The sequence below is a fragment of the Epinephelus lanceolatus genome, chromosome 12, assembly GCF_041903045.1.
Source record: "Epinephelus lanceolatus isolate andai-2023 chromosome 12, ASM4190304v1, whole genome shotgun sequence".
NCBI classification, from domain to species: domain Eukaryota; kingdom Metazoa; phylum Chordata; class Actinopteri; order Perciformes; family Serranidae; genus Epinephelus; species Epinephelus lanceolatus.
Window position 1 is genome coordinate 23,379,272 of NC_135745.1, and position 15,709 is coordinate 23,394,980.

The following is a 15,709-nucleotide window of genomic DNA, read 5'->3' on the forward strand; positions in this document are numbered from 1 at the left end:
GTGAAGAGCAGGGTGGAGTCCAGAGGAATCTGTGTGTGTGTGTGTGTGTGTGTGTGTGTCAGAGAGAAACAAGGCCTGAGGGTTTGGCTGACTCATTTTCAACAGGCACTTCTCATGTTACAGACTAAAGGTGCAGTGCTGGAAGAAGTACAAAGATCTACTGAAGTAACTGTAACAAAACATAGAAATACTCTGTTATAAATTCAAAATCTTACTAAAGTAAAAGTACAAAGGTATTAGCATCAAACTGTACTGAAAGTACCGAAAGTAAAAGTACTCATTATGCAGACTGGCACGTGTCAGAGTAATGTATTTCACTGGATCAGGGACTGTTCATTACGTACCCACAGCTAGCGGACTTTTCCTCTACTCATATGAACATTGACACTGACAACAGACCACCTTTAATAAAGATAACATTACAAAATTCGACTCCATTACGCCTAACAAGGTTCACCGACAAAACAACTGTCTTATATTAAACACTTTTTCCAAACAAATATAACATGCACAGCTAGCGGACTTTTGCTGTTCTACTCTTTGAAACCTGCACCTTCAATTTGTTTTATTAAAGGGACAGTGTGTAGGAATTTCTGTCATCTAACGTTGAAATCGTATATTGCATTCAAATGGATAGTGCACTCTAGCTCCTCACTGTTTCAAACGCGTATTACAACTACGGTAGCCGCTGTGTACCAAAAAGCAAGATAGTGAATTATATTGCGCTGTTTTGTGTGTGTGTGTGTGTGTGTGTGGAGGGGGTTGGTACCACATAGCATCTAGCAACTTGCTAACAAACACAAACAAGTGTTCCCAAAGTGCTAATATTGCTCTACGACACTGTGTGATCCTCAGAGTGTAACAAGCATGAACTATGTACTAATTAGTCGGGTTACATTATTTGTTTATAATTTGATGTGCGTGTATTGTTAGAGATCCTCATCTAGTGATTCAACACCTGCAATGGTAGGGAGAGGGAGAGGATCGGTAGGAGGAGAATACTTTTACAAAAATAAGTCAGATTTTTGGTGGAGGTAATTGTACACCAATGATGACATTTATGAGTGTAGACATCAATTTTTGCCAATAAATAACCGAAAACGCTACACAATGTTCCTTTAACTTTTAGACATGGATATTATTATTATACTAACCACATTTTCCAAACAAATATAACATGCTAACGTTATTAGCACAAGCCTGTGGTCTTTTACATTGTATAAATTAGCCTTACAGCTAGCAGACTTTTTCTATTCTACTCTTTGAAACCTGCAACCTCAATGTGTTTTCTTGATTTTTCGACATGGATATTATGTAGTATGAAAAATGACTTGAGTATTAATAAATAATTGTATGAATAAATACAGGTATGGATAAATATGGAAATAAATTAAGACTTTTCCTCTGCTCATATGAAGCCAGGATAAATCACACACAAGACATTTCTGTGGAGGCTTTACTGTCTTCACAATTTATTGTTTCTTATCTGTGAAATAAAAGTAAATAAAAGCTTCCTTGCCACTGAGGGAAATGGTTTCAGCTTACAAAAAAAGACTGGAGGTCTGCTCGTTATGATGTGTAGGTGCACAGCAAGCTAAGGCCTAGGCCTTACCCTACACTGTAGCTTGATGTGCTACAGTTAAAAGAAGAAATGTACGCCAGGGGTAGGGACATATAAGTCTTACTTCTACCTTCTCCTTTTTGGACATTATTATATTTGTCTTGTTTCTTTGTGGTTTTTATTTTTGGTACAAAATAAAGTAATTCATTCATTCCTGTGCTTCTGTGCTGTACAGCTACATGTGTTATCACATGATCTGTTGGGCTACCACCTTTGGTTGTATATATAGAGGTGTGTCTCCTTACCTGGGCTGGTGCCTGAAACGTCACATGTGGTGATACGATTAACACTTCCAAAAGGAGCAGTTTCTGGTGTGCAGATCTGCTTTTGTATTTTTGCAGTTCTGGAGATATTGGGCCTTTCCTAACCGGCACCTACCCATCCCACTCTGTCACAGAGTGTCACTCCCATTTGTAGTCACCTTCACAGCTGAATGAAGCACCCTTTATCAATGTGTAGGGTATAAACACAGCGGAAAGCTTTGGGACAAACTTCCCTCTCTGCGGCAGAAAGTGGAACTGTCGTAACTTTTTGTAACTATGGAGAAAAATAAAGCTTGATCCAACTTTATGTCTTTAATAATAGAGGAAAACAAACTCTCTGCCGTTTTATGTTCTACATATGTATTTGTAGCACTTAAATTTGATCTGTATGTGCTGCTGTTGTTTTTCTTTATTTTTGTATATAATGTTTTTATCATTAACTTGATAGATTCATATAATAGATAAATAAATAGAAATAAAACTTACTCCTAATCTTCTTTGGTAGCATTTCTTTTCTTTTTTGTTAGTTGAGTTATGGTACAGTTCTTGTAAATATACAGCGCTACAATCAAATCAACGTAACACGTTTCTACAGACTAGGAAATTATATATTTTATCCTAAATACAACGTAACCCTTAAGATGTTAACATCTGTTTGACAATAGGACAATAAATGTCTACCTTAGTGTGAGCAGGTTACGTTTGTAAGGGTAGTTACAGAACTTTATTTTCTACAGAGCGTCTTTCCAGGATGAACACAATACGGCGTTGCACATGGTCAGTAACTCGGCTCACTGTCAAAAAGCTTTACAACTCACTTCCACTTCCCACTAGTTGGTTTGGGACGGCACTCAATGTGGCTGACCCTCTGCGTGAACACACAAACGGAGTGACAGTGGGTAGGGAGAGGGCATAGGAGGTGGTTTGGGAAAGGCCCTGGATGCAAGGTCACAGTGACCTTGATCTCTGACCACCAAAATCTAATCGGTTCATCAGAATAAAACGCAATGACTGTCCCAGCTCATTCAGTGAAGAAGTCCTGTTTGCCCTTTCCTTGAAGAGCACCTGACTTGTTTACAGTTTACCTGAACCTGGTGTCTTGACCCAGCGCAGCACCCCAAATTTGTTTTCTCTTAATCAGTTCATCGTTGAGTCCAAGTGTCCAAACGTTTGTGCCAAATTTGAATAAATTCCCAAAGGTGTTCTTGAAATATCGCCACTCTCTTCCCATGAGGAAACCTTTACATTCTTTACCTTTCTAGCCGGACATTTGGTGCTACTCACTTTTATCTAGTACCTCCTTCACACACTCTGTGGGTAAGGGAAGTCTTTAATTTTGTCAAACTAGAAAGAATCAGGTGCATAATGAGGGGCTCGCTGAGGAAACTTTGCATGATGTGGGATCCCTTTTTCGACTATGTACGAGCTTGACTTTCCAGATATTCCTGATAGCATTTAGTGTAAGTTTTATCATCATGCACGATTTTCACATATTTTTATATTTTAATTTTACTACTATGTTGTTTTGTTCTTTGTCTCGTTCTGGGTACTGATTTGGTTTGTAGTCTTTGTCTTGTCTTAGTCCTGTCTTGGGTTGTGTATTGTACCATCAACAATTAGAATCTCAATCATATCACTCATTTTAGTTTAATGCCAAGAAATGGCTTGCTGACACCCAAAGATGTGAACACTAATACACGTAATATTTAACGTGGATTATCTGTAACCATATTATATGTGATGTGTTCTTTGTTATAATAGGATATGGTTTGACTTGTTTTACATGCTTTTATTATTGTTTTTCATTTTTATAGGAAGCCTTTTTACAGCTGGCGAAGGGAGTGCCGATGAAAACTAGTCTTTCAGCTAACTCGGGTGCATTTACAAATGTTTAAAATGTTGATTAATGAACACTGTCCCCTCTTAAATAAATAAATGGACGTACAACTTCAGAACACATTGGCTCCGGCTACGCGGAGGCATAAAAATGTGGAGGGAGGGTTTGCTCTGCTGTGATCAATGATTCTGTGACACAGAGAAATGTTCCGAATAATGTTTATTTTCTTGATATGACACTGGAATCATGATGAACATCTCAGGAAGGGCATTTTCTCTGAGTGGCTTCTGTAACATTTTATGTGCCATGATGCTTTTTTTGTTTGTTGTATCAAGAGACAACAGATTCTATAAAGATGCTAACATTCAAATTCATCAAAGCAGCTGATTGAAAACACGCACACACAAACATACACATACACACATACAGCCACAGTCATACACACTGTAGACCAGTCACATCCACGTCGATCTGAATCTGGCACAGTTTCAGCATTGCACTTGGTCTCGGTCAGCTCACACTAGCTTGAGGACGAGCTTCTTGGTGAGGGTGTACTTGGGCTCTGGCATTTGTTTGTGGGTTGCATATTCTCTTCTGCTGACCTCCCTGTTGACACGAGTCAGCACAGAGAGGACATCATCGTTCTCTGAGCTGCACAGAAAACAGAAGAAACACATTACAGATCATACACCATGTTCAGAGTGTGACATCATAAACTATGTTTCTTTCAAAAACCTCAATAGAAGCGTCCAGTGTCAAAACAGACATCCACAGCGAGTAGACAAAAGGCCCAACAAGCATCATCCTAAACTCTGCGAGGGGGCGTCTCTTACCTTTCTGCTGCCTTCATCAGCTGCCTGCACAGCTCCTGGATGTAGATGGTCCCTTCGTAAATGTGTCGAAAGGACTTGCACTCTTGCACAGTGGCCATGCCCAGCAGGAAGTCAGCATCTGAAGGCACCGTCTCTCCATCCACGCGACCTGCGTCTTCTTCCAGGGGGGTCTGTTTGTCCCAGTTCTCCTGCTGTGGCCTTGGGGGACACGGCACGGATCCTTTCTGGTATTTTAGTCCCTGACACGCCTGGATGAAGAACAATTTGGGCTTTCCTGCCAAGGTGGGAGCTGCCACACCGGTGAAGGGCGAGGTCAGTTCTTGCAAGTACACTGGCTGCTCATCAGTCCCAAAGACATATCCCTTTAATCCATGGGACAGCACGCATACCACCTAAGATCAGGAGCACACGCTTTTTACAAATTGGTATCACTCAATTTAACCTGGATTTTAGATATAATTTCCATGACACTTTATTAATAATACTGAAGTTAAACACGAGATGATTCTGTACACAAGCAATTTACAATTGATCACAGAGGGTTAACTACGCTTTACAAAACAAGGTGTCTGACAGGGCTATGGTAAACATACTGACGGTTTTCCCCCTCGCCGACTCTGCCCTCACCACATCCCCTAACTATGACTTACACCAACTGTATCTATACATTAGTGACTGATATCACAGCTCTGAGGGTGTGTGACGCTGCTCACCAAGGCATCATCGTCCAAAAAATTCCTCGAGCCCAGCTTTTGCAGTTCACGTTTCATGTCTCCTGCAGTCAAGTTGTCGTGTACCACCACAGTGAAGCCAAGGCTGGTGAACAGTGTGCGCAGAGCCTCTGTGTCACATAAAAAAGAGAGACAAACTGAAGTGTGCAGGCACGTGATCATGACGTAAGCGGTAAGTACGAACTCTGAGCAGCCCTGAAGGATGCGGGGTAACTAGTAAATAAACACAGCATAAACAAATCAGATCACATGGTTCAAATCAGGGCTGCACGATTATGATTATTTATCACAATTATTCACTGATTTTAGGAACCAAATATTTTTATTGCACTTTCACATTGAAAGGGATAGTTTGGAGGTTTTTTTGAAGTGGGGTTGTATGAGGTACTTATCCATAGTCAGTGTATATCCTACAGTGATTAGTGGTTGGCATGCTACCAGTTAGAAGAAGCAGGCAGGAATGCCGACATGGAAGCTAATCAATGTATTGCAGCAGAATATATTTTTAACCACCTAAAAAAACTCAATATCAATGAGAGTGTACGCTGTAATGAGAGTACTGTTTCAACGGGGAAACCGTTATAGCATATTTATCGTTTGCCCGTGAAATGCGATTTCATTTATTGAGGCCAATATAACATGCTGAATTGACGTAAAAAAGATGGACTAGCGCCACTGAGGGTGAACGGTGCAGGTGACACAGCAGCGACGAGGGCCATGTATGCTCACCGACAGCCCAACACTGACTGACAGCCAACTGTCGGCTTGGTGTGTCAGGGCACTTAGGAGCAATTTGATTTGCAGTGGGGTTTTCCATGAGCGACGTACGCATTTTGAATATCAATACCACAGTTAATTTTTTGATTGTGTGAAGCCAAAATCGTGATCACGATAAATATTCATCATGCAGCCCTGATTGAAATACAAGAATACATACTCGCATCCTCCTGAGTCCCTCTTCGTTTTCCCAGGTCAGTTCCCGGGAAGTCCTCATTGTTGATGACCACACACAAACCACGTGGGATATGAGTCAGGGCGTAGTACTCAGTCTAAAGGGCACAAGCACATCAAACAGGCATATCATAAACATGAATGGTATACTAAATAAATGAATGAGAGGTGTGTGCGTTTGTGTGAATGGTTTACTGGATCAAGAAGGGAGGAGGACTCCGTCGCTGGTTGTGCATCGGAGCAAACACGTTGGTTATCTGAAGAACAAAAATGGCAAAACATACATCCCTTGTTTGTGTGCGATAAAAATAACAGCATGAGAGTGAGTATGTGCAGCAGTGAGATGGGTGGAAGGCTACTCATCATGGGGGATTATTCAATGGCTGTGTGTTCTATTGAAAGGGAAGTCTTGGGATGGGAGACTTACCGCTGGGCTGGGTCTCAGATATCGACACAACAGGCTGTGATGGCTGTCGGGCACCATTGACCCTCTGTGGGAAGAAAACCAGTGAGTCCCAGTCCTCATTAAACTGGCTCATTATAGGATTAAGTGTACACAAACACAGATTTATACACACACCTGGTGATCCATGCTGACACGTAAAGGTCTTGGGGTTTGATGCTGCTGGGTCCTCCCTGAAAACAGTACAATCATTTCATAAAACTTATTGTAATAAAACATTTAAATGTGCACGTGCCTGTGTGTGCAAGTTTGTCTCATACCTTCCATGTGCTGCTGCACAGTCAGTGCCAGTTGTTGATCCAACTCCAGCAGTACCGCATGCAGCTCCTTGAGATTTGTGTTTGACAGCAAACTTTTTTTCTCCATTTCGGCAAACACATCCAGTGCTGTCTGTAATTAACAGAGAAGACCTGTTTGTGCCTGCAGCTGCATCGCAAATCTTCTATGTGTATATCTGTTTGTTTCTGTGTTGGGCTATAACCAAACTACACATGGTCGCGAGACCCAATGTCACCGCCACAACAAGACTGCAAAGATGTTCTGAAATCTCAGTTAGCCACTTGTTGGCAACAGCCTTTTTTAAGACACGTAGAAGCTTCAGAGTTCACGAGTGGGGTATTTACTGATGTATTTTATGCTGTGGAACAGAATGTGAAAGTATCTCAAGCTTGACCTTATTTCAGGCATCTAACCACAACCCCACTGACTTTGAGACGAGGGAACCGTAAGCGGTAAAACATTAACTCATTTCCAGCTGTGTGTTTCAATACCCATATAACCATACCATATAGTATGGTAATATGGCGGTTGTTGTTTTATGTGAGCTGCTGGACCATTGATTTTCCCTTTGGGCATGAAAAATATTCTATCTAATCTATCTATAAAAAGATTTAGCATGTCCCAACATATAGTAGGTCAAATGCAGTATGCCAAATATACCAGGATGTTCTACTACATCCGGTCCAACTTTGCAGTATGCAAGCCAGCATGCCTGTGGATATTCTCATTCATCCAGGTCATAGTTATCTCAAGGCAATTGAATCGAATGCAACTGGACTTCATTTTGTTTCAGAAGACGTTTCACCTCTTATCCAAGAGGCTTCATCAGTTCACGCTTGTCTGACTAGGCTGGAACTAGTCTGACAAACTGGTGTGGGAGCACCCAGGTATTTAACCTCTGGGGAGGTCTTCACAAGGTGCACATTTCTGTCTTCGAAGGAGGGCCATGCGTTTGTTTAGTGGTTGTTTTGTTTCACCAATGTACAATTTGTGTACATTGGTGAAACAAAACAACCACTAAACAAACGCATGGCCCAACATAGAAGGGCTAACTCGTCAGGGCAAGACTCAGCTGTCTATCTACACCTCAAGGAGAAAGTACACTCCTTCGAAGACAGCAATGTGCACATTTTGGACAGGGAAGACCGGTGGTTTGAAAGAGGTGTAAAAGAAGCCATCTATGTGAAATTGGAAAAGCCATCTCTCAATAGAGGAGGAGGTCTGCGACACCACCTATCCCCCACCTATAATGCTGTCCTTTCATCCTTGCCCAGGAGATTTAACAACTTAACCTCTAAAAACAACGGTCGTTCACAAATGGCCTCATGTGACTCTAACGACTCCAGTGACAACCGTTGCAGCAGGAGTTTCAACGACCGTCATTGACACACCATTGGAGCACTAACGAACCAGTGACATCATTGGCCTTGTGAAGACCTCCCCAGAGGTTAAATACCTGGGTGCTCCCACACCAGTTTGTCAGACTAGTTCCAGCCTAGTCAGACAAGCATGAACTGATGAAGCCTCTTGGATAAGAGGTGAAACGTCTTCTAAGACAAGCCAGCATGTTTTCTGGCTAGTCTGACCCACAATCCTCTGCGCAGCAGATGATATGTCACATCACCTGACCCGCAGGGAGATGACAGTGACGGATGACAGTGTATTCAAGTAAGTGATGATCAGTCAAACAGTACTAATAGAAATATTAATTGATTAAGTGAACTAAATAATCATAAATATTACAAACAATAACAGGACATTACTATAAAAATAAGTCATCACGTGCGCCGCATAATCATGATTTCAATTTTGACCAAAATAATTGTGATTGTGATTTTTTCCATCATCAAGCAGCCCTAGTGGACACCCTAGATTAGTGTCACCAATACATTATCTGACCAAATGTATCCCCTCTGTTCTTGAATTATGACGTTGAATAACAGCCTGTGCCTTCAAGTATGAATTCTTGAGTTATGGCCAAATACATTTTGTGAGTTCAGTGACCTTTGTGCCAAATTCAAGGAAATTCCCTCAAGGCCCTCTTGAGATATCGCGTTCACAAGAATGAGATGTGTGTACATACAGACAACCCATAAATATAATGCCTCAGCGTGGAGGCGTATAGCTAATTTCAATATTCACGACAAATGTACGAGAGGTGAATTTCAATTTCACTCATTTACATTTTTATTTTAAAGTTACGCAGAAGTAAGGGCGGAGCCACTTAGAGTGACAGGCTGTTTGTGAGGTGTCACCATAGTTTGAGTCAGATTCACCCCTCACTCCTCCACAGCTCCAGTCTCTTGTCCAAATATGTTCACTTCTGGCTCCAAAAACAAGATGGTGACAGCTGAAATGCTGAACTCGAGGCTTTAAAATGGTAGTCCACAAACCGACCAACCAAACCAATTATTTTATACAGTCTATGGTTTGAAAGGCGTGTTTTCTTTAAATAGAATAGCCAAAATTAAACCATTTACTATAGCAAGAAACTGTAAAATCAGAAACAATTGTTGGATTATCAAATTTCCAACAGTTCCTGAATGCATTATGTGTTACAAATGCTTTCATCAGGAACAATATGATAGTGATATTTCATCAAAATCACTTTAATCTACATGTTTCAACAAAGTTTTGCCAAAAATAAACTGTCTGCACTGACTAGGGACTCATTTATAAACACTTGTACGCACAGAACAAGGCCTGAAAGAGGCGTAAGCCACTTACCACAAAAGTTGTGATCTATAAAAACAGATTTGACTGGAGAAACTTTGACTGATGATTACAAACATTTCGGAGACAGGAAATTGGCGATGCAGATGGGAGGTGGAGGCCTGATTGTAGAAACTGTTGGCACACACCATTTCTGGCTTTTGTTCGTACGAACATTTTTAGAATGAATCCTACTGTCTTATAAATGAGCCACCAAATCCTGTTAAAATGATTAAACTCTGCACTCCATGGTGCAACTGGGAGGCTATGAATGACTCAGCTGAGACCACAAGTCATGTGAGAAAAATTCAGTGAAACTTTGAACTGCAGGCTGTTTACACAGCGCAGACATGACAGGTTGTAAAAATGAAAACAGTGTGTGCAAACTGGGTTGTAATGAAATAAGGTTTTTAAAATGTGATGGCATGTTGTGTTAAGCGTACATACCTAATGAGAATAATAGTTCAGGTTAATGTCTGCCCTCAGGCCCTTAGCTCTCTGAAAATGTGCCCCCTGGACAATATAGTTGAATAGCCCCCGATTAACTGTGTGTTTAGAGTCATATCATGTTCTTTATTTAAAAGTTAAAACTGAGGTCTACATGTCATAATTTCTTATATAACTCTGGGCGTGGGCATGTGGGTGGGTGTGTTCTTACATCGCATGCCTCAATTTGTCCTCTGCCCACTTTGCTGCTCAACAGAAACTTCATCTTTTCAAGATTTTCCCGCGTCATGTCCTCGTACACTCTGTACAGCATCACCCTGACAGAGAGCAGAGGAGGAGAAAGAGGAGAGGAGAGGGACAGACAAAGAAACAACAAACAAAAGACTAAATATTTGGGGAATAAAACTGTATCGTAATGCTGACGTACTGTTATCTCGTCCAGTTACAGTAGATTTCTTTTTGCCTCTACATGTACCTGTATTGTGACAGCATGGGATAGGCGTCGGTCTCTTCTGGTTGCATGCTGTCTGTCTCCAGCAGGCTCAGGAGATCAGCTCGACGGATAGTTTCCAACAGCTGACGAAGGAAGAAATGATTGTCCAACAGAGCCATTTCTTCAAGTCTCACAAACAGCTTTTTTGCATCAGTGATCTGTTTGAGAACAACAAAGAAACATACAAGCACACCTTTGAGAGGACAAACAGTGAGAGGCAACAAGATGCTGCGACGGTTCAAAACACCGTCGCAAAAACTGTATTTTGAGTTAAAACCAAGTGGTGTTTGGAGTCCCCTTGTTTCCTTTAATAACTTTGTCTCTATGGCTTTGTGAATTTTGCTTGGAAAAGCCTTTAAAAATTCTAATAATCTAACTATGAAGCAAGGAAGGTCTTCCTGATCTGGCATTTTATTTGCGCTTGTCATGGTGTGACTGATGCACATGCGGCTTTGCTTGTTGTGCCAACCTCAGTTTTTTCAATTGTTTTTCATATAATAGGCTATGGCTTGGCAGTATATCAATATTAAACCGTGGGGATGCACGACAACATCAGCGCTTCATCAGTATTGGACAATATTGGCTTTAGAATCAGACTACATGCTTTTTCTGATTGATTGGTTTTTGAATGAATATTACTCTGAAAAGTATTATATTTCATGTCTCCATCTACTGTTGGGCCACCAATATAACAGTATCTTTGTAATATTGATATTGAAGTATTTGTTCGTCCAGACCTATGACAGGCCTACAAACACTGATCCCTGTCTCATAAATGATCAGACTTTGATCCTTGCCTTTTAACATATTTGGACAGTTCATCAGTCATCTCAAGTTTGGTGGAAATGTATTTGCAGGCCCAGTTTTTCTTCTGGTTGCCATTTTAATTTGCTGGCACTGTGTTGTACAACTCCTGGGACTCAGACACCACCATTATCAGCTCCTCCATCTTGTTGTCTTTTTCTTACGTGATACCTGCCCCCTTCTATTAGATCATCCCAAGCAAGGCAGTTATCACCAGAAATTCAACACAATGAACTCTGCACAACATGGCAAAATCTGTGTGCATTCACGTGGGCGGCAGCTGCTTCATACCCTGACCGCCATGTTGAAAAGTGCTTCCCCTATGCCACCTTCCCCTCAGTGAAATAACTGGAGGAGTTACCACACAGTGGTGTGAAAGCAGCTTAAGTTGCCAGAGTGCATAAAAAAAGTGCCAAATGACTGGACAGAGGTCTGAGCTAAGCCCCAAGTGTCCTCAAATCATAGACATGCCCCTGCTGACTGGCCCCTGGCCTCCTGTCACTTTGCCAAAGTGGCCCCAGGGCAGTGCAAGGTGAGTATCCTTGATCTAGACTATTTAATTGTTCTTTATTATCACACTGTTGTTAATATAAGAGGACGAGGGAGATTTTAACACAGAGTGGTTACTACTGTATGTGAATGCATGAATGGGCTCTGCGGCTTTACAATATCGCCCACCTCAGGATTTTTAATGAACTGCAATGAACTTGGGCTTTGTGTACTTGGACTAGCTGCTATGAAACAACATGACCCTCTCTCATTTTTATAATGCCTAGTTATACCTCTGAGGATGTTTTGGTGATTAGGAACTTTCAAATGAAGGTAACTGACATGCTCACAGAGTACACACCAGAAACACCCCTTAGATCATCAAATAAAGGTCTACTCATTGTACCTAAAATCAAGTCTGAATCAGCTCTAAAAACTATAAATGTACCTTTTTTCACAAGTGCACAGTTAGGTTTTCAAGTGTATTTTTATTTGGTTTAGGAATTAGTATTATTATTGTTATTATCCCCCCCCTCCTCTTTTTTAAAGAATAATGATAATAACAGTACCCTCTTATTTTTGTTGTGATGATGTTTTTTTAAATCAGGTCCTGTTTATTTTTAGACTTTATGATATTTCATGTTTGTCTTGTATGACGTATCTTAAGCACACTGAGAACACGCTTGTTGTATGAAATGTGCTATATAAATAAAATTGACATGACTTCTTTTCCTGGGTTATTAAGCTGAACAATGGCCAGAAAAGTGTTTTTTGCAGAACATCATGACGTCACAGTGAAGGTGACCATTGACTTTTTAAAAATAGAATGTCACCACATCATCATTTTATCCTATTAGACTTTTGTGAGAAGAAATATAGGATAATAAAGTACTACATATATAGAAACAAGCAGGACACAGATGTACTATCATTATCATTATTCTAAAAAAAAGGGGAGATAATAACAACAGCAATAATACTACTTCCTAAAATAAATTAAAACACACTTAGAAACCTAACGAAAAACTTGCGAAAAAAAGTTAAGTTTTTAGTTTGCTTTTAAAGAAGATTTGTGAGAATTCTTGAGTTATGGCCAAAAACATGTTTTGTGTGTGACCTTAGCCTTTGACATCCAACCAACAAATTCTAATCACTTCATTCTTGATTCCTTGAGGATGTGTTAATGCCTCTGGTTGCAGCTATCGCCGCCATAGAGGCACAAAAAATGTAAAACCTAAACAAAAATCGTCCACGGCTGCTGGTCAATGAGACATCTCCACTTAGACGTAGGGTAGAGACAAGTGCAAAGGCAACAGTACAAGCTACGTGGTGCTCACCCCCTCCAGACGTTTCTTGTTGACAACATCACGACACAAGAAGCAGAGAGCTGCCACCTCAGAGGACTCCAACTCCTCGTCTATACGGGAAAGCTTCAGCCGGTCCATCACAGACACACTCCCTCCAACACAGGCCTGCTGCTAAGCTCACTGCACACTGGGTAGAGAAAGACAGGCGGTAAAAAGGAAAAGTGAGCATTTGTTGGGGAAACTCAAACAAGTGAAACATTAACATGAGTTTGAATGACCAAAAACCACCTCTACACTTGATGTGGCTGAATATTATAGAGATATTTACTCACACCATAAGTCATAAACATACCAGAGAGTACAGTAAGATAACTTTAAAACTATTGTTAGAGCACTAATTACCTTTAAAATACTTTGAGTTTAAGGTTTAGGTTTAAGACTAAAATGTATTTGTAATTGCTTATTAATGAACACTATATTAAAAGGGTGGGTATAATAAGCTTGAGCTTCAGCATTCACCTTTTCAGTCAGTGTTTAAGCGTGTGATAGCTACAACGGGCCCCAGTGCACGTTATTATGACAGGCCATAAGGCATGCTAGTTACTTGTTATGCACCTTAACTAGCTACTGTATAAACTTACCGTCATATGATTAAATAAAGAGTTGACATCGGATAACACCAAAAGACCCCCATGTTGAAAACTTCATTATCAAATGCGATATTCAAATCATTGTTGCATAATGTATATGACAATATTACCAAAGAAAATGAGGAATTATTCATTTCATTATAGTTTTTTATACCTTATTTATAGTTCATGAAGAGTAAGCATATATTCTATGTTTTATACCATATATTTTAATTTAGACTGCTACTGGCTATTTTACCAAAAAAAGGGGGAAAAGGAAACCATGATGGAGATGGGTCTGCCTTTTCAAATGTATATAAAGCATATGGCACCATTTCTAATTAACTGCATTTTTTTTTTTGAACACAGACATATTTCTAAAGGTGGCAATTTAAAATACTCACAAGAGCCCGTCATCTGCCTAACATATAGTTGGAGGGCCCACTCTCTATGGGCCCCCTCACCCCATGAACCCCAATACAACTACCCTGCTACAATGTCTGTTATTACGCCCCTGATCAAATGCCCTGTTGTTTTTGTTAATGTTTTAAATTGTTAAGACTAAGAATAAAATAATAGAATAAATTACAACTCCTACTACTAACTAGGGCTGGACAATATGAAAATATAAGAGGAGACTATATATCGTCTTAAATTTTGGTTATTGTATCGTGATATGGCATAAATGATGTCTTTTCCCCTTGTTTTAAAGGCTACATTACAGTAAAGTGATGTAAATTTATCAACTTACTAGATTTTTTATTTGTTTTAACACTTGCCTTTACCCACTTAGTCATTATATCCACATTATGGATAATTATTGACCAAAAATCTCAACTTTTTTGTATCACAGAGGGTTTTTGGTCAGAAATATTGTTATGTTGGATTTTGTCTCCCAGTACTTGCATTAATTAAGTGCTTTTGAGGATATATAATATCAATATGTACGTCGTGTATCAAGATATAACTTAAAGACGTATCGCCCAGCCCTATTACTAACGTACTGCCTTTTCCTTATGTTGTTTTGTATTTGCCTTTTGAAAACCACTGTATTATCTGGTACTGAATATATAACATGTACTATTATAACCATTATTATATTAATCTTGTTTTTTAGTCACTGAGTGAAATCCAAGCGCTAAAACCATTGAAATAAAATTACATTACTTTATTTTCATGGCTTAAACGTATTTATGCTGCGGTGACGTCACTGAAAACACCGGCCGTGACGTTTGTTTGACTTCATAAAGTGTTTAAAAAGTTTCAACTTAAGTCTGGACAGCACAACAACGACAACAACACCACTGTAACTTGAGTCAAATTAGTTTAACATTACAAAATGGTCAACAGCCAAACTTCTAGGTTACTCGAGAGACGTTAGGTTACGTCCTTTAAAGTTAGCCAAAGTTGTAACGTTATCAATGAGCAGGAGAGTCAACTTACCCTACGTCCTCGCGTCCAAAAAGCAAAAAAAGGTGCGTCTTCTGTTATTCAGAAGATAATTAATCTTTATAAAGAGCGAAAAAAAATCACAAACTCTTGTCTTAATCGTAGTAGTTCTTCGGTTACCAGTGCGACCGTTTCCTCCTCAACTCCGTGGTTTCGCTTCGAGAAAAATTGAGCGCCATTTTATAGAGACGGCGACTTCCGTTTTGCGACTTCAAAACAAAATCGCACTTCGGATTGTCCGACATGAAGTGGTCCGAGATCGGTCCACGCAATTGTCCCATATCTTGATTTTTCTTATTATGTAACAATTTTCTTAGTATTTCGCTGTCTCCATCTCTTCCTTGTATCTTTTTTTGTAGTTTAACACTTTTATTTTGAAGTCAGACTTACGTTTCTAGCAT

The 15,709-nt window shown here is 39.9% G+C and overlaps 1 protein-coding gene across 1 annotated transcript; it reads right to left on the minus strand.

Moving 5' to 3' along the window:
* Positions 1-3,925: 3,925 nt before the first annotated feature.
* Positions 3,926-15,478, minus strand: casp8 (caspase 8, apoptosis-related cysteine peptidase). Its single transcript, XM_033649666.2, has 12 exons — positions 15,303-15,478; positions 13,261-13,417; positions 10,613-10,788; positions 10,349-10,454; positions 6,960-7,089; positions 6,817-6,872; positions 6,664-6,727; positions 6,432-6,493; positions 6,223-6,334; positions 5,268-5,395; positions 4,555-4,946; positions 3,926-4,372 (listed from the first exon to the last, which is right to left on the minus strand). Exons 2-12 carry the CDS (start codon positions 13,366-13,368, stop codon positions 4,237-4,239), a joined length of 1,470 nt encoding a protein of 489 aa, XP_033505557.1. The 5' UTR covers positions 13,369-13,417; positions 15,303-15,478; the 3' UTR covers positions 3,926-4,236.
* Positions 15,479-15,709: the final 231 nt, after the last annotated feature.

Bases quoted from the DNA above. Each gene is read 5' to 3' on its own strand.
- casp8 (XM_033649666.2), bottom strand. From the start codon at position 13,368: ATGGACCGGCTGAAGCTTTCCCGTATAGACGAGGAGTTGGAGTCCTCT. The intron at 10,455-10,612 runs GTACATGTAGAG...GCTCTCTGTCAG, and splicing joins CCCATGCTGTCACAATACAG to GGTGATGCTGTACAGAGTGT. The intron at 5,396-6,222 runs GTATGTATTCTT...TATGTGACACAG, and splicing joins AGGGACTCAGGAGGATGCGA to AGGCTCTGCGCACACTGTTC.